The 22,224-nt window shown below is 41.4% G+C and overlaps 2 protein-coding genes across 3 annotated transcripts; both read right to left on the bottom strand.

Moving 5' to 3' along the window:
• Positions 1-707: 707 nt before the first annotated feature.
• nufip2 (nuclear FMR1 interacting protein 2) lies at positions 708-10,916 on the bottom strand. The gene is made up of 4 exons (XM_062405747.1): positions 10,516-10,916; positions 6,706-8,388; positions 6,124-6,156; positions 708-5,631 (listed from the first exon to the last, which is right to left on the bottom strand). The coding sequence occupies exons 1-4, from the start codon at positions 10,661-10,663 to the stop codon at positions 5,579-5,581; spliced, it is 1,917 nt and encodes a 638-aa protein (XP_062261731.1). The 5' UTR covers positions 10,664-10,916; the 3' UTR covers positions 708-5,578.
• Positions 10,917-12,627: 1,711 nt separating this feature from the next.
• On the bottom strand, positions 12,628-21,268 carry LOC133969247 (glycine receptor subunit alpha-4-like). Of its 2 annotated transcripts, XM_062405595.1 has the most exons (10): positions 20,883-21,268; positions 20,232-20,359; positions 19,232-19,299; positions 17,703-17,926; positions 16,266-16,348; positions 16,037-16,174; positions 15,718-15,932; positions 14,981-15,139; positions 14,283-14,378; positions 12,628-14,173 (listed from the first exon to the last, which is right to left on the bottom strand). In XM_062405595.1, the coding sequence occupies exons 1-10, from the start codon at positions 20,936-20,938 to the stop codon at positions 13,901-13,903; spliced, it is 1,440 nt and encodes a 479-aa protein (XP_062261579.1). In that variant the 5' UTR covers positions 20,939-21,268; the 3' UTR covers positions 12,628-13,900. The 2 variants fall into 2 exon arrangements, with proteins under 2 accessions (XP_062261579.1, XP_062261581.1); XM_062405597.1 differs by lacking the exons at positions 14,283-14,378; positions 20,883-21,268 and having other exon boundaries at positions 12,628-14,207; positions 14,997-15,139; positions 20,232-20,597.
• Between the last annotated feature and the right edge of the window lie 956 nt (positions 21,269-22,224).

A 22,224-nucleotide genomic window follows, 5' to 3' on the forward strand; every position in this document is an offset into this window, starting at 1 on the left:
GCCGTTACCTCCAAAGAGGTTACGTTTTCACCTCAGTCCTTTTTTGGATGTTTCATTTGGTCGTCAGCAGGATCTTGCAAAAACTACTGGATGAATTTCCACAAACTTCGGTGGAAGGTGGGCCATGGACCGAGATACGAGTTTTACAGACTTCACAGGGAATAACTAAATAGATACTGATGGAAAATCATGCACATGTAGGGAACTGATTTCTGTGTGGGAAATTTGGTGGAGCATTTAAGGGAACTGTTAGGCCTTTATGGAGCTGTGCACTTTACTGTGACTGTTCTACTTTAATATGAAATCAGGATTTATTTGCACCCTTTCCAGAAAAGAAAAAAAGGTATTTCAAAAGTACTTGAAACAAAATTATTTGCATCTAATTGAATATTTATTACACCACCAGGGGTTTGAGAATTAAGAGTTTAGGACTCAATAACTGACTAAACTTATAAAATATAAAGATTGCTTACATGGGTTATAATTCAATAATTTTGTGTAAAAAAATATGAATTTTTCAGCTAACTTGAACTAAATATGCTGGAGGTACTGTAAATATACTGTAAATTGAACTGCTGTATTTGAGCATATTTGTATAAGTACTTGTGATAAAGATGATGTCCTTTGTAAACGGGATCAGGAGCAGCACTGTTAACACATCAAACATCTTCAATTCAACATCAGAAACAGAAACACAACACACAGAATTCTTCATGAAAATTTGACATTTTAATGGAAACTAAAATTGTGAACACTGGAGTTTTCTTTTTTTATTGACTCTATTACATTGTTTGGAATTTGAGGGTTATTATCATGCTTTAAAAAAAAGAACAATGTAATGTGACATTTCTGTTAAATTCAAACAAACAAAATTAAATAATCATACTGCTCACTTAAAGATCGACCTGTAAGACATCTGAAAATGAAATGCTAGTGCCTCTTATTTTAGGGGTACAAGAGGTGCAGATGTGAGTAAAGGAGGAGCAGACAAACAGAGAGAAAGAAAAAGCACGACAGCCATTTGAGATGTCAGAGAAAGAAAACAAAAAGATGAGTCGGCACAACACGTCACCCCTCTCAGAAAAGACACGTTGGCCGAGTTTACTGTCCACATGGGGGATCAGACCCACTCCACGTCTCAAGGTGTCACTGAAGAAAACAACAAAGAAAAGAAAAAAAACTAAAAGAAAAACAGTTTGACGACAGGCAACAGTTTGAAGGAGGGACAGTTTTAATAGTCGAGCACAAACACCAAGTCCAGCATTTCCCATTACAGACGACAGATTACTGGATGAAGAAGCAGCACTTTCGGTATTTGTTTTATCTGTTGGAGATTTCTCCTCTCACTTCCGAATGACAACACGCTCAAAGTGACATTCAGCTGCTACAGTAGTGATTCCTCCTCACAATGTCAGGGAGCTGGTTATGACATCTTTAACAACAACAACGTTTGCCGTCCAGTAGCTGAATATCTGAGTAGTGTACCTTTGGCGAAAAGCAGATCCAGAGCTTGTTGAAATGCACTTTAATCCCTCATCCCTTCCTCACAACATGATCAACAACACTAACGAATAAAAATATATTAAAAGAGCAACAGTGGGATGCAGTGTGTTTCAAAGCTCGTCACTCCATTACAACTATCTGAAGAAATGCATTAATTGGTATAAAAACTTCAAATATATTAACACTGGTGCTATGGGGTTGGGGGGGGGGATAAGTCAGTCTTAATCAATAACTAAATCATCTAAAACTCATCAATAACATGACATCTTGATTTTCTGTGTCATTTATTCCTTTTAGTGTCATCCTACTTGTGCATCTATGGATAAATTAGGTAATAGCTCAAAAAAAATGTTGAAACGTTAATTTGTTAAATCAGTTCATATGAATTATGTGCTACTTCAGACGTAAACCTAATGACAATAGACTGGCATGAGCACAAACCAGCGAGCGGCTGTCATCCGTCCCATTCTAAACTGATTTTGGCTTTAGGTCACAGTTCTGAACACAAGCCATGACAATTTCAAATCCTACAACACACACACACACACACACACACACAACTGCTCATCGCTCTCAGCTGCGTCCATGTCAAAAATTCGAATAGCTGTGAGAAAACTTAAAGATAGCATTGCAAATGTTACAGAAAAAGGAGGAAAAAAATGGCACGGATATATGCTGGAAGCAGATTTTAAACAATCAAAATTGCTGTAAAAGTACTTTTAATTTTCACACAGGCACCTGAACATGAAACAGCAGGAGGGGATGGAAGGTAGGGGGGGGCGGGGGGGTTCAAAATATATGAGGAACTTGCATATAATAGGAAGAACTCGCTACGCACACAACCATGAAACAACGAAGCCAGACTCGCCACTCACAACCGGGACGCCCTCTTCAGCGTCCTTGAGGTGATTGCACGCCCTGGGGGGGGGGGGGGGTCAAGAGTCGGAGCCCCACACTCTTTCAGTCAGTCACTCATCAGTCACCCCCTCCATCCACATCACTGATTAACACGTCTACTCCGCTTCCACAACCTGTTTTTGGTTTGCAGGCTACAACGCTAATAGTTCTATCTCTTATAAATGCATATTCGACATAGCCTTTTCGCTGTATAATAAGTGCTTGAAAGTAGGAGGAGCCTTGGGGCAGGAGGCCGAGAGATCCTCTGATTTCTGTCGCAGGGCGATCCCCTCGAGAAAACTAAAACTTTAAGAAAGAGAAGGGAAAAAAATAAGTAATTCATCGTTAAGACTACAGTAACATCACGTACGATTAATTTCAATCACCCTGTTTTACATTTAGAAGCCTAGAGATGCATCACTGTCCACTGAACAATTTGGCATTATGGTAACCTGATTATATCACTGTCTGTGGATTATGGGCAATCAGAGGAAATTAAATTGAAAACATTTTGTGTGATTTTATGCCAGATTAATGTCAACCTCTACAAGCACAAAAAAACTGAGTCTAAATGCTAATTGTCAAACACCTTGGCGTCCTCATCAGCCAGATCTCATTCAGGGGGCAGCATCTGATAATACTTATCCATCACACGCTATACAGTGGAAGCCTTAAACAAAGCATTTTAAATACCAGAGAGCTGACTGCGATTAGACACGGAAGATAAATGTTAACTTGTACAAAAACAAAGAAACAACGGCTGCAGTTGACTTTCTCTCAGCACACAGGTACAAACGGCGCCGCTGCCTGATCAGGACACAGTGGGAAGAAGTTTTCTTCAGCGGCTAATTTCCCAGTATGCATCTCCCCCACTAAAAAAACAAAAAAGGAAAAAAAGCACCCCACCACTTATGTTCAGCGATCATACAAATCAAGAGGTGCTTCACTATGAACATGAGGAAGAAAACAAACCATCAAGGTTACAGACTAGTGTATGTTAAAACAGCGCATGGAGCAATGTGCTTATTTTTTCGTCTTTAAAAGGGGAACAGAACATTTTTAGAGCCCACAATGATCGATGACAGCACCGTGCATGCCCAGTTTGCCTCAAAAAGGTCATTTTGGATGTTTTGTCACAACATCACATGAGACTCTATATAGCCGGACTCCAATTCATACATGTTCCAATTATGAGAACATAACACAACGGGCCGTTTGGCAAAAGAAAAAGAAAATATTTAACATAGTCATGGCTTTATCAACACTACCTGAGTTACATTTAATAATTCTGTATTTATCAACTTTTTTTTTTTTCTTTTTTAAAGGTAACAGCCCAGAGCCATTCTTTCAAGGAGTATTTCTTGTCAGTACATATAGATCTCTCTAGTAATTAAAAAGATAAAAGCAATTAGTTTACATAAAGTGCTATTAATCCACACATTAACCAAATCATGTCTTCTAGAGCTAAGAAACCTGCACGGTTCCTTTCGTTGTGTAGAATAAACCAATCCTGATCTGGAGATGGTGATGGAAAGAGATGTCACAGCTGGCCAGTTAGCTGGTAGCAAATTTGGGCTCCATAGACATAATTAGATCTTTCAACATGAGCTCTTTTGAAGAAAAGAAAATGTACAATAAACTGAAAATGCACCTTGAACATTTTTGAACTGCAGGCCACAGCATAATCTTGGGTGATGATTTTTGTTAGCTCCATACAACCCATACCACACTTTGCTTGTATGACTGGTTCACATGTGGGTTATTGCACACTGGTTTGCAAAGGTTATCTACAGTAAAACATAATAGTATATAACGTATCTTCACATTTCAACACGGTTTGACAAAGTGGCTAGTCGAGGGGGATCCTAGATTAGTATTGCGATTGTTGTTGTGTTACTGTAATCTTAGTGTGGCGATGAACAGTGACCTCTGACTCATTCATTTCCACCAGTAAACATGCAAGGAATACAATGCCATAAGACTGAAAAGTAAAAGACAAAACGCTGAGTCAGGGAAACAAAAAATCCCTAGTCATAAAATTCAACAAGTTCCTTTGACGAGAGCTGAACCAGACAGAAACAGGCAATAATCATGTGTATGGATATCCTGAGTCTTGCTGCTGAACCAACAGCACAAAACGCAGGAGACCTTGTTGGAAGAAATGTCTCTCACATTACAGCTCGTCACCCAGTTCATTCCTAAACTGAGACTGCACATATAACCCGGTATACGAGTCTGAATTTAAGAACAGTCTGCACTGACCTGATAACAATCTACATGAAATGTACGAGAAGCGCAAAGATTAAAAAAAGGTTTTTTCTTTGATGGAGACCTGTTTATATTTGAATCTTTAGTAAAACCTGTAATAAACAGTGAAATGAAGGGGCTAGACTTTTACTTCAACTTGGGCACTTTTTGTACCTGTGCTCAGGGGTCATACTGCAGTGCAGATAACACCCATGTTACGTCAGACCCAACAGTATAAAAGAAAGAAAAAGAGCAAGCGTTTATTTTCTGGGCTCTTAACTTCCCCGTAAAAGGATTTTAAGACAAGGTTCTCCCTTCCTGGCTGGGGCCTCACCTACGAGCTGTCACTGAACTTACAGTTTAACGGGACTCCCACGATTCTTGCTCCACAACTTCAAGGCATTCTTTGCAAAGTGTGTTTTCCTTTTCGTTCACAATGAATTCAAGCTTGCACACGGATGTGTATGTATAACGTCTAACATATCTACAATGAACTTATATGAAGGCGTGAAGAAAGAATAAAATGACTGAGGCATCCCACAGTCAGACTGGCGGCTGCCGCAGTTTGACAGGATAAAGGCTAAGGGAGGCGCCGTCCTGGACACCTTCCTCTGTTGAACTCCTGAACATCTTCCTTAAAGAGCCATGAGACAAACAGCTTCAAGATGCATGTGTCCATTCATCGTGTTGGAGAGGCACCGATCAGCTCCTTTAATGTCCCTCCAGAGTGTTTGTCTGTCTGTGTGTGTTTGTTTGTCTGTTTGTTTGTCTGATGCCCACAAAAGAAAGAAGTCTGTTTTTCCGCCCGAGATTCCAAGGAAAATGTGTCATGCTAAACGGTCAATGTTTTCACAGTTGTCACTTTATCTATCCAAGAGGATTTATGATTTCCAAGGTAGATAACTGCAGCACCCAGAAGAGAAAGTCTACCTCACTGACCAGGCCCATCCTTGGTTTCATCATAAACCACTACTCTTTTTGGATCTATAGCCGAGAGGAAAGACAGGAAGCAAAGCGTTAGGTCATCAAATTACATTATACAAGTTCTCAGACTTACCAACATAAAGAAAATTTACCAATTTCAACATCAGACGGTGTCAAAATATCCAACACAAACAAAACTCAGCTCTTGTATTAATAAACAATTTAATTGGAGCTTGTGTACATTTGGCAAACAAAGACTCCAATATCATTTATTCGACGTCTGTGTGGACATCAACACACAGTTGGCAGGATCAGCCAACAGCCGTGTGTCACGCTCAGTAACTACAGCAGTGTGATTACCTTGGGTGCTTTGTTTACTGTTTAGTAATAAAACAATTGTGTCCTCTGGTCTTTCAGGGATTTACTGTTATGATAATTCCGTGATCTAAAGCTATCTGCATGCGCTCCACAGACATGTCAAACTGTTTAATGTTCTTAGATTACTCAATCCTATACATTATTAAAAAGGTCAGACAAACAGGTTTAAATTACCTTGTTTTTGCAAGTTGAAAATGGATTCCATTTCTGTTGAGGGAAAATAAAATTATTTCAGCATCAATTGGTCATAAACATCTCATAATGGCATCATCAAAAACAATTCTATGCGGACAAATTTATGTACATGTCTTGATTTAATCTTTTGTTCGTTTGATGTTTATCCAATCCTCTGTAGCAGGACAGTGGTTAAAGTTATAATCCTTTCATAGTTCAATTAACTGTTTTTGATACTGCTGCATTTGTTAGGCAAAAGCCACTCAATGGATGTAAATTAATTTATGTTGGGCGGCGGAGAAACATGTGGGAACAGCCAGAGAAGTGGAGAAGGGAACCAACTCCTGTTGCACTTCTCTGCTGCCATTCAAGACCAGGGATGCAAGTTTGTTTTGCTTCACAGTAAAAAGTTAAACCATCCGCTCATCTGTTGTAGCCCTGACCAAATAGCTGCTCAGGTCGTGTTCGATGTCGTACTAAACCATACTTGCTGTTACCACCAATAACCACCTCATGAATAAGGCTTACAATGTTTAATGGTAAGAAATGAATTTGATGAATAGAGTAGATCGTAAAAGTTACCTTTAGTGTGATAAGTGACAGCAGCTTTAATGTCAAAGGGCCCCCAGCAAGACCTCCTGCCAATGTCTTTAGAGTGGGCCTGTTCTTTAGAGGAGCCAAACAGCAAAGTGGTTAGCTGTGCAGGCTTAGCACCATTGTCTTTACTGGGGGCTGGCGCAGCAGAACCTGCACCCTTGGCCTCGGGTTGTGTCTTTTCCTGGCCACATGGCTGCAACTTGTTCTCCTCGTCGCTCGTCACACAAGCAGGAAAACAAGCATTGGACATATTGCAAGGGGCACAGGTCCTTTTCTCGGGGTCTTGAGTCAAAGTGCAGGGCTCTAAGAAGGATGGGCTAATGTCAAAGCAGGGTTGGGCAACCTTGGCTGCACTGGCCTGACGCTCGATTTGAGGTGTGACCCCAGTTGTCTTGTCCTCTGCGGGCACCTGCCCACTCCCTCCGTCTGGCCCCAAGTTGGGCTCGTTGATGAAGGAAAGCCCCCACTGATTCTGGAAGATGTCTCCCAAGGCTTTCTGATTTGTCTGAGCAGCCGGTGGGTCATGGTGCCGGGCACTAGGGAGCACAGGTTGCATATTTAAAGGGTAAATTAAAAGAGTACACTTTCTAAGCTCATATGCTTCTCCATCAACAGGACAGGTTGTAGAGCTACAGTTACTTTCTAAAGGAGATGCTACATTCTCGCCACTTGGGATAGATTGGGCTGATGGGATACTACTAGCAGCAGGAGCAAAGAAGGTACCCACTGATGGGCAGCCGTTTCCATTTCCAGAAACAGGACCATTAGTAAAGCTAGATGAGGTGATAGTTTTCAAAGCAGACATTGGGACCTGTGACAGTCTAACGGGAGGAGGCAGTGCGTCTCCTCCACCTTGAGCTACTTTGTTGAGGTTCTCTTTTACTTTACTTGCATAACTGATCTTGGGAACAATTTTAGCACTGCTATTGTCCACAGGAAATACTGGAGGGGGCTTGAATAAAGTCCAGGAGTCCTCTTTTGAAGGTGAGGAAAGCTTGGCCTTGTGCCTGTCCTCGCTCTTTTTACCAAACGTGCCGACTGTTTTGCCATCAGAGTTTTTCCTCTGCGATTCACCCACTGAAGCCTCGGACACAGCTGCGCGTCTCGCCGCTGACTGAGCTTCTACTTTGTGGGTGGCTCTAAAGCCATCAAGTCTAGAAGTCACTCCCTTCTCAGTTGTCTCGAAATCAAATTCCCCAGACTCCTGCGTAGTGTCGCCCTGCTGCATGTCTCTCTCCTCGTCTTTTATCACATTATCAGTGTTCTTGGCATTGTTACATCTGGCCTTGCGTTTCTTCGGAGTAGTATATCCACCTTCTGAACCGCTTCCATCATTGTCCTTGGTCGAATAGCCATTTGTAATTAAGCCACAGTTTACAACGCCATTCTGAAGCAACAAAGAGTCTTTCTTATCCAAAGGTTGGCCCTCGTGATGATTCAAATCCAAGGCCTTGTCATTTTTAAGGTCCATATTCTTCTTATGGTCCAACCCTTTGCTGCTCAATTTTGGAACAGTTGTGTACAGCTTTTGCGTCGACTTCTGCTTCACATTTGCACCACTGATGTATCTGTTACCATTGCTGGTGGGGGGGTGGGACATAGCAACAGTATCAGACAGGTGTGTAATCTTCTCCCCCTCCGCGTCACTGATGTTTACTTTTTTAGTGCCTGAAATGGGAAACAAAATCAGTTTATACTGAAATGATGGATGATAGAACACCACAACTTCATCGTTCAACTGCCTTGCAGAAGCTGCCCGAACTTTTCCACTTACAGTTTAAGGAATCATTTTTAACAACTTTTGGGCACTCCACCCAATATTCAGAAAATACTTAATCATGCAATAATGAAAATGATGGTCCCTTACAGTTGCAAGACCTAAAAATGGTTACAATAGTTTTATCAAGCTAACATGACACTCGTATCCAAAATAAATCCAAGTATGAATAATTCCCTTTAATCAATATTTGTCCTTTAAATTGTGCCTGTTAGCCACAGAGATTTGAACAGGGTGTTTTGTGTGTAACCTAAAATATGCAGCATAAATTCAATAAGAATTCACTTACTGTTCACAGTCCTTTTCTGACTAATTATCAAAGCAATGACTGTTCAGAACTCTATCAAATGTAAGTGAATGTTGTAACAAAGTGACCTTTATACAGTGACCGAGAGAACCCCACGCACTGCAAATCAAGAAAACCGTGCGTAAAGAAGAACGCGTGCAAATTAAGAAAACATCTTAATCATTTTGACAGGGGGCCCCTAAAAGGTTAGGAACCGGTCTGTAGTTCAATGCTATGTGAAAGTTATTGAAGTATGCACGTGTTTTTTGCCATTTGCATGTATTTTCTTAAGTTGCAAATGTTTCTATTTGCATGTGTTTTCTTAATATGCAGTGCTTTGAGCTCTTTCGGCCACAGAACCTTTATCCCAATAAAAACATATTCATGCAATTTCCAGATTATGCTTGCGGTGTTACATGAAACAAGTAAAATCCAAACCATAGATTGTATGGCAATTATAAACTGACTATGCTCCCAACTCATCCAGAGATGAGCTGGGTGCTTGTCGTGTTAAACGAGTGTCGGAGATGTGATTTTCTAACTGTTAACGCACACTGGCCTGTTGGCTGAATAGCTTTCTTGACAATAGTGATATGACACAAAAGAACAGTCGTTGCAGGGTGCAGATCCTCACAGCAGCACTTATAAATACATGTCGGTCTGGCTGTGAACCATAAATAGGTCTATGCCCTGGCACACAGACATGGAACTGCTGTGTCAACGTGGGATTTCCCTCATGTCTGTGGGCCACAGCAGCACAGACAGGCTTCTACACACAACCTCACTTCGCTTTAACACAAAGAGGCAGCTTCTCGTGTATTTACATGCTAATGTGTTAGCGCAGCAGAGAGCATAATCACCGTTACAGATCGTTTCCTGCTGCAGTCAGATCTGGGCTTTGTGCTCATGGTCAAGCGGCTGCGTGGCTGCACGTAGACTGGTCAACATGCAACAGGCCTGTCAGAGGAGGCTAACGTTGGCTAACGTCAACTTAGCATCGGCTCGTCTGACATTAACACGCCCTGGCTACATTAGCCGCTCATGACAGAAGGGAACCGACCCACTCCAGCCAATATAAGTACGTGAACACACCACCGCTACATGCTAATACCACACAGCGTTGTGCTTTGGCGAGTAAAAGAGCCTCGCCAGCCGGGTGATGGTAGCATGAGCTAGTCGGGATATTCTAACATGGCCGACAGGAAATGGAAGCTCAGAACATTCCAGTGGAGCCGGCTCGTTTTCCTGAAGTGGACACGGGCTGAGATGGGCAAGTCTTCGGCTCCTGCTGGGGACAACTCCCCGTGTGCATACAGCAGGTAGTGTGTTTTCACCACACGGTGACACAGTGGGCTTAAGGAGCGATTTAGCCGCGTTAGCTAAAAGAAAGATGGATGGTGAAACCGGCGCACAAGGTCAATCCCCGATATGTCAAACCACAACCAGCGACAATTGTCACGCAACGTCAGCCGAGTGTCTAACCTGACGGCGGGGTTCACCTCCGACAGCGGCTAGCTACCAGGCTAACCAGACAGCTACTCCACACATATCTTTCCCCAATTACTCCAGCCAACAGTTTGTAGTTTGAATTAAGAGCTAGCAAGAGAGCTAAGCCTTCAGTAATAATGGGTGCCCACATTACTGACTAGCAAAAATGCTAGTGGGCTCGTTGACATTAGCCCACAGAGGCTAGCAAGCGTTAGCTAACTTTTTCCCCCCTAGATGGCCCGACCTGTTTTCTTCGTCTGCGTTTCCTGATGCTGGCGCTGGAAGTGGCTCTGATCATTTTTCAGAGCGGCTGTGCGATGGGTCGAGTGTCTGTCCTCCCCGCGCTGCTGGTAGTGTCTGTCTTGTGCCCGATCTCTGGGCTGATCCTCCATTGAAGTGTGGAGACTCGCTCAGCTCAGTGCATTAGCTCAGTGGGTAAGTCGAGAGCAGTCCAATCACTACCACTGTAAAACGGAAGCTATTTGAAGCCCGTGTAAACGTCAGCAGTAAACGTCTAAAAATGGCTCTGTTTTTTGGGTGGTCGTCGCCGCCACTATATCCAGGAGCCGGGATTGTGCTGAGACGCGCAGGGAACATTGAGCAGCACTTTGAGCCGCTGGCACATGTTTGATCGCGGGGAAATCACGACATTATACAAGTGTTTGCATGGTGGGCAGTACCGGGGTGGGGTTCGAGAACGAACTACAATCATATGACCGGAGGCTCTGCCACGTCTCCAGCCGGTGGACACACTTTGATGGAGGGTCCCCGGGAGACCAGCCCTGCTCCCTAAATGGAAAACACTCTGTTCTCAAACATGACCCATCGATCTGGCAACAAATATTGAAGGACTATAAAAAGCTAGGCACTATTTGCATTTTGGGCAAAATTAGTAAAAATGAATAATAACATCAGAAGAAAAAAGTTCCATGAGAAACATTGGTGCACACCAACTTACATATTTAAAATCCTGTATCATGTGATGCATTGTATGTGTTATGTGTCTTGCTCAATTATATAATTTACAACTAAATCCACCGTACATATATGAAAATAGCGTTTGATCCACTGTCTGCATCAAAATAAATCATTCAATCATCACAAAACATAAATGGAGCATTAATTTAGGTACAGTTATCTAATGTGCATTAATTTAAAGATTTGTTTTATCTCATATTAATGGATAATATAAAGCAATGCAATGTTATGCACTAGTGCATAACATTGTAAGTGTTTATTGTTTAGTGTTTATTGTCCAATTATATGTCTTATCACTAATTTCACCTTGAAACATGTGAAAATAGACACTGAGCCACTCTGCCTTCATCAATAAAGATCATCATTCAGTCATCAGAAAGCATAAACAGAGCATGTAATGATAGATTAACAGACCTAATTTGCATTTATTAACAGATTTTAGCACGCATCCTCAGTAAGTGTTGTTTGTGAAGTCCGCCTGTCATCACCTCATCATTTATTATCTCATGTTGATCTGACTTAATTGCGTGTGACTGACAAGTCAAACAAAGAGTAAGTGCTAAGAGGTTTTAGGTTGGACATGAGCAACTAATCCACTTTGTGTGATAGGCTGATATTTGCAGAGCCATTACAAAGATGAAAGAGGAGTAGTTATTATTGTATTAGGCATTGGACATATTAGTCTTGTGCAATTAACTGATCCTTTGTAGGAAAAGGGGGCAATTTCTGCCAATTAATACCACACACCATGAATCTTAATACTAACTGACAGTTCAACTCAGTAATTCTACATGTTACAGTCAACCCCAAAACATGAGATCCTCCCCTCAGACTGAGTAGAAGGAAAGGATGATCAGGACTACCTGTGACATACTGTCGTTCGACATTGCTCACATATAACAGAACCAATTGCGCCCTCTTGTGGCTAGAGACCCAATCTGTAGACGGTTGACACGTGCAGTGGAAGTCGAGAGATTTTCCCTCAAAAACATGTGATTTGTATAGATTTAACAAGTTTCTCTGAGGGTATCGAGTTTGTGCCTCTGGTGTGAGCTAATTGCAGTTGTGTGATTTCAGAATAAAACCTTAATGTATCTGAACAAACGATTAAGATAACGTTTAGTTGTCTATTTTTCAAGAAACAAATTATGATGTGTATATGTATTAACTTCAACAGTGATATAATCTGAGTGTTCCTGTGGTTAAAAAAAATCCATCCTTATTTAGAAAATGGGCATATCCCCGACTCTGCTGATAAATGCAGCCCTGCTCCTCCTATACGCATACTGTACATGACAACTACCATTTCAATGAAATATTAATATGACAGCTTCATTTTATGACAAGATTTATTTTTAAAACAAGACATATAGGCCTCTTTAAGATGGACCTGGTCTCCAGGCATGTGCACACAGAAAAAATAATCTAGCAATATGAGGTACTGAGTTTCAGTCATGGAAGCAACTCAGGAGACTATTATTGCGGAGGTATTTTGTACAGTTCCCACCTGAAAGTAGAGTGAGACCTAAAAATAACCTTGAGTGAGAAAAGTACGAGAGGAAGACAAATATAGTTCAGTGCTGGTTAGATGCTTCTGGCTTCTCGCATAGAGTGAAATTATAAACATCATAGCTCACAGTTAAATTCTTAGGTTTGGATTCTGGCAAAAACCAAATGCTTACATAATACTTATCAATGTTAGAATAAAAATAAAACGACAATAAAAACCAGAGATTAACAATGGCCACGCCACACTGGATTCAAGATATCTGCAAAGAATTTGGTTAAAGATTAGACTCATGTTATAAATGCTCATGTAATATCGGAAACATTTACATTTTATACATAATATTAAGATATCCACTGATTTTATTAACTGAAACGAACTGGAATATTTCACCATTCTTTGGAATTTATCAGTTAATAAAACAATATTTACCATAGGAAATTAGGTATATTTTGAATTCTATCACCTTTTTAATGTTGTCCAATGATTGAATATTAATAATAACAATCTATGGCCAATATGCAGATTTGAAATTGAAGACATTATGAGTAATGAATCAAATTCATGCTATATTTAGCTATGTTTGTGCCATGCTGTAATATGAGTATATAGTGACATTTTTGGGCAGTGTTTCCTTTTCTCCCTTTAGAATTTGAAATGTAATTTAGCTGATCAATATTATTTTAGATAAAAATACTTTTACATCCTAGAAGCCTGTAGTTTACTAAGAAATGTGATTCTTGGAATAGTATCTGGATACAAGTAGAGATATATGTTTTGTTTGCTGTCTGATACAAAAGCTGTGCTCATATCAATGAGCTGTCGACCATGGCAAAATGTTTTTTAAAAAGTAGACTTGGCAGGGAAGTACTGCAGTAGAAATACACGTGAAGACACAGATATTTCCAAAAAAAGTATGGGGGTGATACAGTTAAAATACAGACAGGACAATAATGTGTAGTGTGTAATGTATATTGCATCAGTGCCAATAAAAAGTGCATCTCTTTGAAGTATTACAAATTGAAAGGAGCTGATCAGCTGCTCCGTTTTGCTGAGCTGAGGACGGTCAGCCTGTCAATGTTTCAGCGAAGAGACCAGGATTAGATGCATCCTGTCGCCCTATTGGTCCCCCGGTGTTGTGCTGTCACTGTGCGGCCTGGAGGTCCTCGTGTCGCAGGACTTTGTAGGTGAGCCAGTACAGAACGTTGAACATGAGGAAGCTCATGGGGAAGACGGCTCGGGAGATGGTGTCGATCCTCTTCGCTCGATCCACGAAGCGCCTGCGGATTTCATAGAAACCTAAACCAGGAGGTAGATCAGCAAACACCGGCGTGGCGTCCATTTCCGGTGCACTTCCTGCCGACAGCGCCATGCCCAAACTCTGGAAGAGGAGCCCCTGCTGTGCCAGCTCCTCCTCCTGGAAGAAACAAGACACAGCACAGAATATCCATCTGGTCTTTTTTTGAGAGAATGGTCTGTTTTCTTTCTAAGCTTCCGTCTGAATGGAACAAGGCGACAGCACATACCCGCGAACAGGCGGTGCACTGCTGGGCCACGCTCCCATGAGCAGCACTTTTTCCTGACGTGTTGTGTCCCTTCGCTTTACTGTCAACACTTCCCTGCTGATGATGAGGAAAAAAAACACAACATGAATATAATCATCAAACAGATTTCACAGATCGAACAGTTTGCAATAATGGGGAGCCCGCTGAGTCACATGCATGTTTCAAACCTTGTACATTAACAAGTGATCGTCAGCTGCTTCTTGCAAAGTGAATACACGTCTGACATTAATGTGAAATGAGGCAGCTTGAAGATGTTGTCAGAGCAAATTCCCGCGGCTTTGCATAATCCCTGTAAATGATTAAGTAAACAGGATTCAAGCAGATGGCTGTATTGTGGTGTAAATATTAGAAGGTATTAATGCATCCTGCAGCTGCCTTCACACTGCTGCATTTAAGAATGGTTTTAGTTTTTAAAGGTGGCTAAGCCCGTTACTTTTCCTATTCCAATGAAAGTCCGGAGGGAGGCAGCAAGATGTTGAGAGTATTCAGGAAAACAGAATTAATCACAGGTCAATGCTGTCTGCGTTTCCCGGCTGGAGCGCAACATGCAGCCGGATTGTGCAGCTCGTGCAGAGCCGGGCTCAGGGAATAGCAGGTGACAGCTGCCCGAGGGGCTGAGGGGGTGTGTGTGTGTGGGGGGGGGGGGGGGTCGCACTCACTGTTCTCTGCCGCTGCTGCTCTTTGAGCTTCTTCCTCAGTCTGAAGAAATCCTTGTGCTGGCGTGAAACAAAATTAACGGCTGCGTACTCCAGTAGTGCAGCAAACACAAACAGGAGACAAACCGCCATCCAGATGTCTATGGCTTTTACATAGGACACCTGTGAGTCAGTGAAAGACAAAATCAGGAGAGGCAGGGACACGAGAGAACTATGTATGGAATTACAGGATACATTACATGTTTTCTCTGGTGTTAAACAATGGTAGTAATACAATAGTTGCTCAACCATACTACACTAAAATACTCCACTGCAAATAGAAATTGTAGATTATTTTACCCGAGTACTCGTACAAAAGTATTCGCAACATTCTACTAATTATGCAGAGAGACGTTACTGTCAGGGTTATATTTGTACATCATTTCTTCATATTATTGGATCATTATTATTGAGACATAATATGTAAACAGTACTTTAATGTTTTGGTAGGTTAAGGTGGAGCTAAGTGTAACTACTGTATATATTTCAATGTATTTCAATGTGTGTAACACTTTAAACTCAAACATAACTTTAACAATGTAACTGTGTGAAAAGGCCAATCCGCCTTTTCCCCCTCTACGGATCTCTGCTCTATCCATGGGACTTTCTAGTTTTTGCTGACATCATCCCAGACTCTGTACTAAACACCTAATTAACTTGTATTTCACATCAGTGATGTTTAACAAACCAAACTCTCTGACCTTTGGCAGCGAAGCCCTGGAGCCAGAGCTCTGTGTTGTCATGGTGAGCACCGTCGTGATGCCCAGTCCCACTCGGGCCGGAGCCGCATCCATGTTGATCCAGAAGGAAACCCAGGACAGGATGACGGTGAGCAGGCTCGGTATGTACATCTGAATCAGGTAGTAGCCCATCTGACGCTCCAGGTAGAATTTGACCTCGATGCAGGTGAATTTACCTAACAACAGGAGGAGATACAGGTGCAATCTGACAGTCTCATTAGAAGTCGATGGGCAGCATCTTTTAAGGATGCTGAACGACAGGTTGTCAAATGCCCTGTACCTGTGTTGTAGTGCTTGGTGCAGTAGCCAAGGCCTTTCTCCTCGTTCAGCACAAACTGAGGCAGTGTCATATCATCAGCCACCTGCACCGCGCCGACATCCAACCATTCAAAAATAAGATCGTTCATGGTGTAGCCGACTAGAAGAGGCAGAAAGACGGCAAACCATACGTAATAAGTCTAGATCAAATGTTTGTGTAACACCAACCCTGCCCTGAAAGGTGGACTCACAGCTTTCCAGCTGCATGATACACATCTGGCTGTCCATGGGGAAGTTTTTCAGATCCATGGGACAGGAGAGAGTCAGCGTCAGCCTGGAACAGGAAACAGTAACTTCATCTTAGTACTGGAATGCAGGGGCAGGGGCCAGGGGGGGCACTGGCCCGAGCTGAGATTTGATGAGCCCCTGATGTGCCCCTGTCCTGTCATTAGTCTGTTTTCTATATATATATATATATATAAACTACTCAGTTACTAATTATAATTATAAATTTCACAAATTGTGAAGAACATTTATATTCCAAGCTTTTTTTAAATATGCAGTGGGCTTCAGCAAGGGATTTAATTTTTTTTTTTAATTGAGCGATGAGTTAACAGTAAAAATTAGTGACAGCCTTACTGAAATTGGATGTTGGACGTGTAATTGGCCAACTTGTAAACTGTGTAAATTGTGATCCCCTTCATGGCGCCTAATCTACAAAAGTCCAAAATAAGAATCAAATCCTTGATGTGACAAAACAATGTGTGGATACCCTGCCAAGCAACACCTCCCAAACCCCTCCGGTGTCACAGAAACCCCTTTTGCACTCTCACCCCACATTAAGTTCACATCCAGCAGCTCTATCCTCCTCTTCATCTTTCTCTTCCACTGCAGCCTCAGACAAACCACCCAGGACTGGCAGGTGCTGACAGACCACATGTCCACCTTTTGAAAGGTCTGATGTAACACCAGCACAAAAAAACCTTCCCCCCTCACCATAGGGATCTGGATCAAAAAGCACATCTCATCCGTCAATCGAGATGTTGGCTTCACTGATAATAAAGCATTTTGCTGACACAGCTTTCTACTGTCTCTCACGGCTCATTTCAAGCACCATTCTTCTCTTTTATCCAGGAAAGACGAGGTGAAGATGAATGATATTGAAGAGAGGAGGAAGAAGTGACTGCTGCTGCTGCGTCAGTGTCATTCAGAGATACTATGGTGGTAAGTGAGCCCAATTAAAAAAAAGTTATGTTTCTGTTATTCCAATGGATGGTGGTTGATTGAAAGATTAAAGGTTCATCCAGGGAAAGTGATTTCATCTCAAACTTGAATTGCAAACAGAGCTCTGAACACTGCTTCCTCCGTCTTATACAGTATATTCTACTTCTAACGCCTTACCATTATGCTACAGTTCACCACCGCTTTACTGCCACATCACTGACCTGAGCCTGCGGATACTGTTTTACATGAGTTTATTCACAGTGTGGGCTGGACAGTACGATTATAAATGAACTGAACTGGAGTGAAACAAACGTGCTGTTGGATCATATATACGACTGCCACTTGCGGTGGTAGAAGTTTCTATTCATTTGGCAACATAACAAACCGCAGATCTAGAGGAGTTACAAAAGAGACGCATCACGGTGCATCAATCAGCTAGATGACCAATTTAAAATGAAGATAACCTGATGCTGTAGAGGACATTTCCATTGTGGAATATCCGAAGCAGCTTGTTGTCTGTTGTGACCTCGTGGAAGTTTGCTCCCTTTTCGTTTGCAAAGAACAGGTCAGGTTTCCAAATGGAGTCCAACATCGACGGGTCCAGGTCCAGAGAGTCGTCTGGATATTCCTTATACGCCAGTCGAGGGTCGTTCCACTGCTGCCTCAGAAATACATTGAGGCGGTAATCCTGTGAAGTTAAATCATAATTAGAAATTACACTACTTGTACTTATTACTCACTGAAACAAAATATACAGCCATAAATTGTAATTGTGGTAATTGTGCCATTAAAATATATATTAAAATATATATATGAAAAAGATTATATATATATATATATATATATATATATAATCTTTTTCATTTCTCTGAGAACAAGTGTACATACAGACCAACAAAAAGAGTAACAGAGTCAGGAATGACAACACAAAAAAGGAATTGATGAATAAGAGATCAGATAGGGAAGCTTTAAAAGTCATGTGTAATACCTAAAACCAAAATCTGCCATTGGTTTTGAGCACATGAGGGATAACTTGGGTTATATAATTACTGGACGGTGTACTGTCGTTTTTTAAATAAGAGAAGAGAGGTGAGGTAGATTGGAAGCTTCCACAGGGGACCTTGATAGAATAAGAGAAGCAAATTCACTAACATTTGACCGTTTTGCATCAAATTATGTTTTGTAATTTTAGTAAAGACTGTGAGAGGGCTGAGATTGAGTCGACAATAAATAAATCTGCAGCCTCACTGAGCAGGTGAGATCCACTGAGCCCATACACACTTTCACAGGGCTGAGGAAGAGGAGGAGGAATAAAAGCTACATAAATGCTGACAAACAGACTTTTGTGGCCACAACCCGAATGACGAGCGAACTCCACTTACAATTTCATCAATTAAAATTTGATGGCCCTCCAAGGAGATGTTTTAAAAAATGCATGAGGCTTCCTAACACAAAACTTCAGTAAGAAAAAGCACACAAAAAAAAACAAGACCCCAAACTCTCTCTGTTGGCCTCATAAATAAAGGATGGCCTCTGATTTGACAGAGACAGAGAAATCCTGGCGTACAGTAATTCAGTGAACTTACAAGATGGTGTTTACAGTCACTGATTAGTCACAATCCGATGAGCGTATGTTTTAGGGATCATGAAACGTGGCGTAACTAACAGAGGGATGAGAGCCAGAGATTTATTGAAAAAAGGAATCAACACCAGAGTCTGATGCATCTGAGGAATTATTTTTGTCAACCAAAATATGTCTGCCTCAGATGTGGACATTCGAATGTCCATCTATTACAGGGGGAACTATGGTAATTGAGATTCATGATAAATGATGATACAACACTAAACAGCTGCCAATGGGCCTTTCTGCGAGTACTTTTACTTGAAGTCCTTATATTTGAATGCTAATTCTTCGTTAATGCTAGTACTTTTTCTTTGGTACAAATATTATCGAAAAAGTGTGACCACTGTGGATTGTAGCTCAAATTCTCACCATTGTTGTTTCGGTGATGGATCCGAAGCTGTTGATGAAGATGTTACACGTGACGTTGACAGGAGGACCTGACAGAGAAACAGATTGTCAACACACATCATAGTTACACTGGTTTCCTTAAATATACTATAATCCACATGTTAAATGGGCTGTGATTATATAGCACCTTTAAAGCCTTTCCAGTCTTGTCAAACACTCAAGGTGCTTTACAGTGCAAGTCAAATTCACACACGTCAGTCAGGGGCAGTGTTAAGTGTCTTGCAGAGTGACTGTAGGAGCTGGGGATCGAAGGTCGGTGGACGTCCCTGACCCACAGCCGCTCCAAGTATGACGCAAGGAGCAGGACGCTTGTCTGAAATAAAATCAGCTTGTTCCTGTCAAAATGTGTCGCGCTGTGCACTGATCCTCAGACAGCTGTATTGTCATTTCCACTATGCTCCCATTAGTGTGGTCCCTCTGTACACCACTGGAACGTTGAATATTTCAGCGGCTCATTTCTTAACAGGCTATAATTTATTGATTCTCCTTTAGTTACATTAGTGTATATATAACTAATCAGTAGCATGCACTGACAAGGATGTGGAGCAAGTATGAAATATGTATGCAATACAACCCTAGAGGCTGAGGGGGAAGTATGTCAGTTGATAATCTGCCGGCTTCGCTCACAACGAAAGCTCCAGATTGGACTGAAATAGGCCTGTGGGGTAATATACAAGGGCAACTGCACATATCTGACAGAAAGATCCGAGGGAGAAGTTGATGTAAAATATGGTTAACCTAAGGCAGTGGGTCAGTATGAAAACCGCAACAACACTTGACAAAACAAAGGCTCCTGTGGGAAAACATCGCAGCCTGCAGCATCTCTCACTTCTGACCCATCTGTGAAGGATTTGTGCTGCCTCGCCGCCCAGACCGTTATGCAAATTGAGCAGCGTTCTTTCTCACACCTGTCCCGGTGGAGGAGGTCCTCCCGCCCCGCACGCCCCACTGTACGCCTTACCTTTGAAGTTGGGTCTGATGCGGGCGTCGTAGCCAGATGTGCGTCCCATCAGTTTGTCCAGAAAGTCAGATGGAGAGGGGGGCTTGGCGGCTCTGCTGGGCAACTTCATCTCCTTACAGAGCACGGACCTGCCAGATGACGGCACAACAAACCGCATGTGCTCACGTGATTTTGCTTAATAATTAATACCTCCAGTCTATTCAGAGAAAGAATTTGTGCTACTGATATACAATATCTAGACATGCAGCTGCAGGAATTGTACATGCATTTGTAGCCATTTTAATTTGTACTAAACAGTGCTCAGGTCAGGCTGTTTAAATATTTCCAATCCAGATCTTTTGCAAAATAATTTTAAGAATTTATTTTAATTCTGTATTTTACATTAATAAACATTTTAATTTAAATAAAGGGCTCTCTCTTAAATAAAAAAAAACATGATTCTTCTCCTAAAACAAAACTAAACGTTGTCATGCCTCTAAGGCAATGAAGCACCGCTAATCTCCTGCCTCATTAACAGCAGTTAAATTCAGTGTCAAGGTCTAGAAAATAAACATGCAGTTTATGCCTTATAATTAATAAGAAAACAGCAGAACTCTCCTACAATCAGCTTCAAGTAAGGTTAATATGGTCCAGCCTAAAATTGTGTCTTACCCGCCTTGTAGAAGAATGACAGAAGAAGACAAGACCATACACATGTGCAATAGCATTCTTACTAAGGAGGAAAAACAGAATGAGACAAAAGGAGAGAAAAAGAACTGAAAAAGAAGAAAGCCGCGATGCAGGGAACTTGTTTGCGCCTCCAGTCCGACTGTCCTCTCCACTCAGCTGAGGCTGCCTCCCCCTCTGCAGGTGTAAAATACAGGATGCTGCTGCTGTATAATTCAAAATCCTGGGGAAGTTTTTTTCCTTCCTTCCTGTGTTGATGACTTGATGCTTTATCTCTTTTTTATGGCCATATGCATGCTGAAGGAGTAACTGCAAGAACATTTAAAGAGACAGGAGCACTTTCATGGCAGAGTGGCCTCACATCGCTCGTCATGACAGCATCAGATCAGCAGGAAAAAACGTAGGGTTTGAATCATAAATGTAAAATTTCAAAGCAGAATTTTAAATGAATAAAGAAACTGTGAAGCACACTCCCAATTTAAACTATCATAGTTAGATTTCTATATATATTATTCTATATCTAGGTTTTTTGTAATTGATTAAACATGCTGAGTAAACAATTATTTATATATATGATGTATATAAAATATACCATGAATACATCTACAGCTCTTTAATATAGATTTTATAATTTAGTTTTCCTAAGAATCAACAAAAGAACATAATTTAATCACAGGATCTTATGAAGCTGCAGATTGTAGACGGACAGGAAAAGTAATCAAGCTAACGAGATGGTCGTTGCATTCAATTAATTATATTCTAATTAAAGGACGTAAAACAGTGCGGTCTAAAGTTTCTGGTCGACTTATTTCATCCTCAGATCTCCAGGCAAATTCCCATATAAATGTGAGGGCTCGTGTTTATTCCTCCACAGAGTGGGAGGCAGTCTGACCATTTACTCATGTAAAATTAATGTCAAAGGAAGCGATGGGACGTTGTGGCTGCACGTGTTTGCCTCACACTTGAGAGGCTGTTGCACACTTCGCTCCGGAGCCCACGATGTCAAATAAGATAAGAAATGTGTACGAATATGAAATATGAACACATTACTAATAACAAGGCACCCTCAGTTGCAGGAAAAAACAATGTTTCTTCATGCTTGAACAGTTTAACCTCCAGATAGGAAAAGTAGGCCAAGCTTCATTTAATGTTTTAGTTGGATCTTCTTATTTAGAATGTAATGCCATACATTATAAACCGTACTGGTATGGTTATCAGTTGCCTTTTACACATACAGTCCGCTCTCTTTCACAATAAGTGCTAGTAGATGAGGTTAGACCTTTAGCTCTACCTCCCCTCAATTTTAAGGTCCAGTCACCAATCTGCC

Source organism: Platichthys flesus, chromosome 15 (genome assembly GCF_949316205.1).
Source record: "Platichthys flesus chromosome 15, fPlaFle2.1, whole genome shotgun sequence".
Lineage (NCBI taxonomy): Eukaryota > Metazoa > Chordata > Actinopteri > Pleuronectiformes > Pleuronectidae > Platichthys > Platichthys flesus.

Excerpts from the sequence above, each read along its gene's own strand:
- nufip2 (XM_062405747.1), bottom strand. The coding sequence starts at position 10,663 with ATGGAGGATCAGCCCAGAGATCGGGCACAAGACAGACACTACCAGCAG. Across the intron at positions 8,389-10,515 it reads AACGCAGACGAAGAAAACAG|GCACTAAAAAAGTAAACATC; the intron begins GTCGGGCCATCT and ends TTCCCATTTCAG. Across the intron at positions 5,632-6,123 it reads TTTCAACTTGCAAAAACAAG|ATCCAAAAAGAGTAGTGGTT; the intron begins GTAATTTAAACC and ends TCTCGGCTATAG.
- LOC133969247 (XM_062405595.1), bottom strand. The coding sequence starts at position 20,938 with ATGCTATTGCACATGTGTATGGTCTTGTCTTCTTCTGTCATTCTTCTA. Across the intron at positions 17,927-19,231 it reads CCATCACCGAAACAACAATG|GATTACCGCCTCAATGTATT; the intron begins GTGAGAATTTGA and ends TTAACTTCACAG. Across the intron at positions 14,379-14,980 it reads AGCAGCAGCGGCAGAGAACA|CAGGGAAGTGTTGACAGTAA; the intron begins GTGAGTGCGACC and ends CCTCATCATCAG.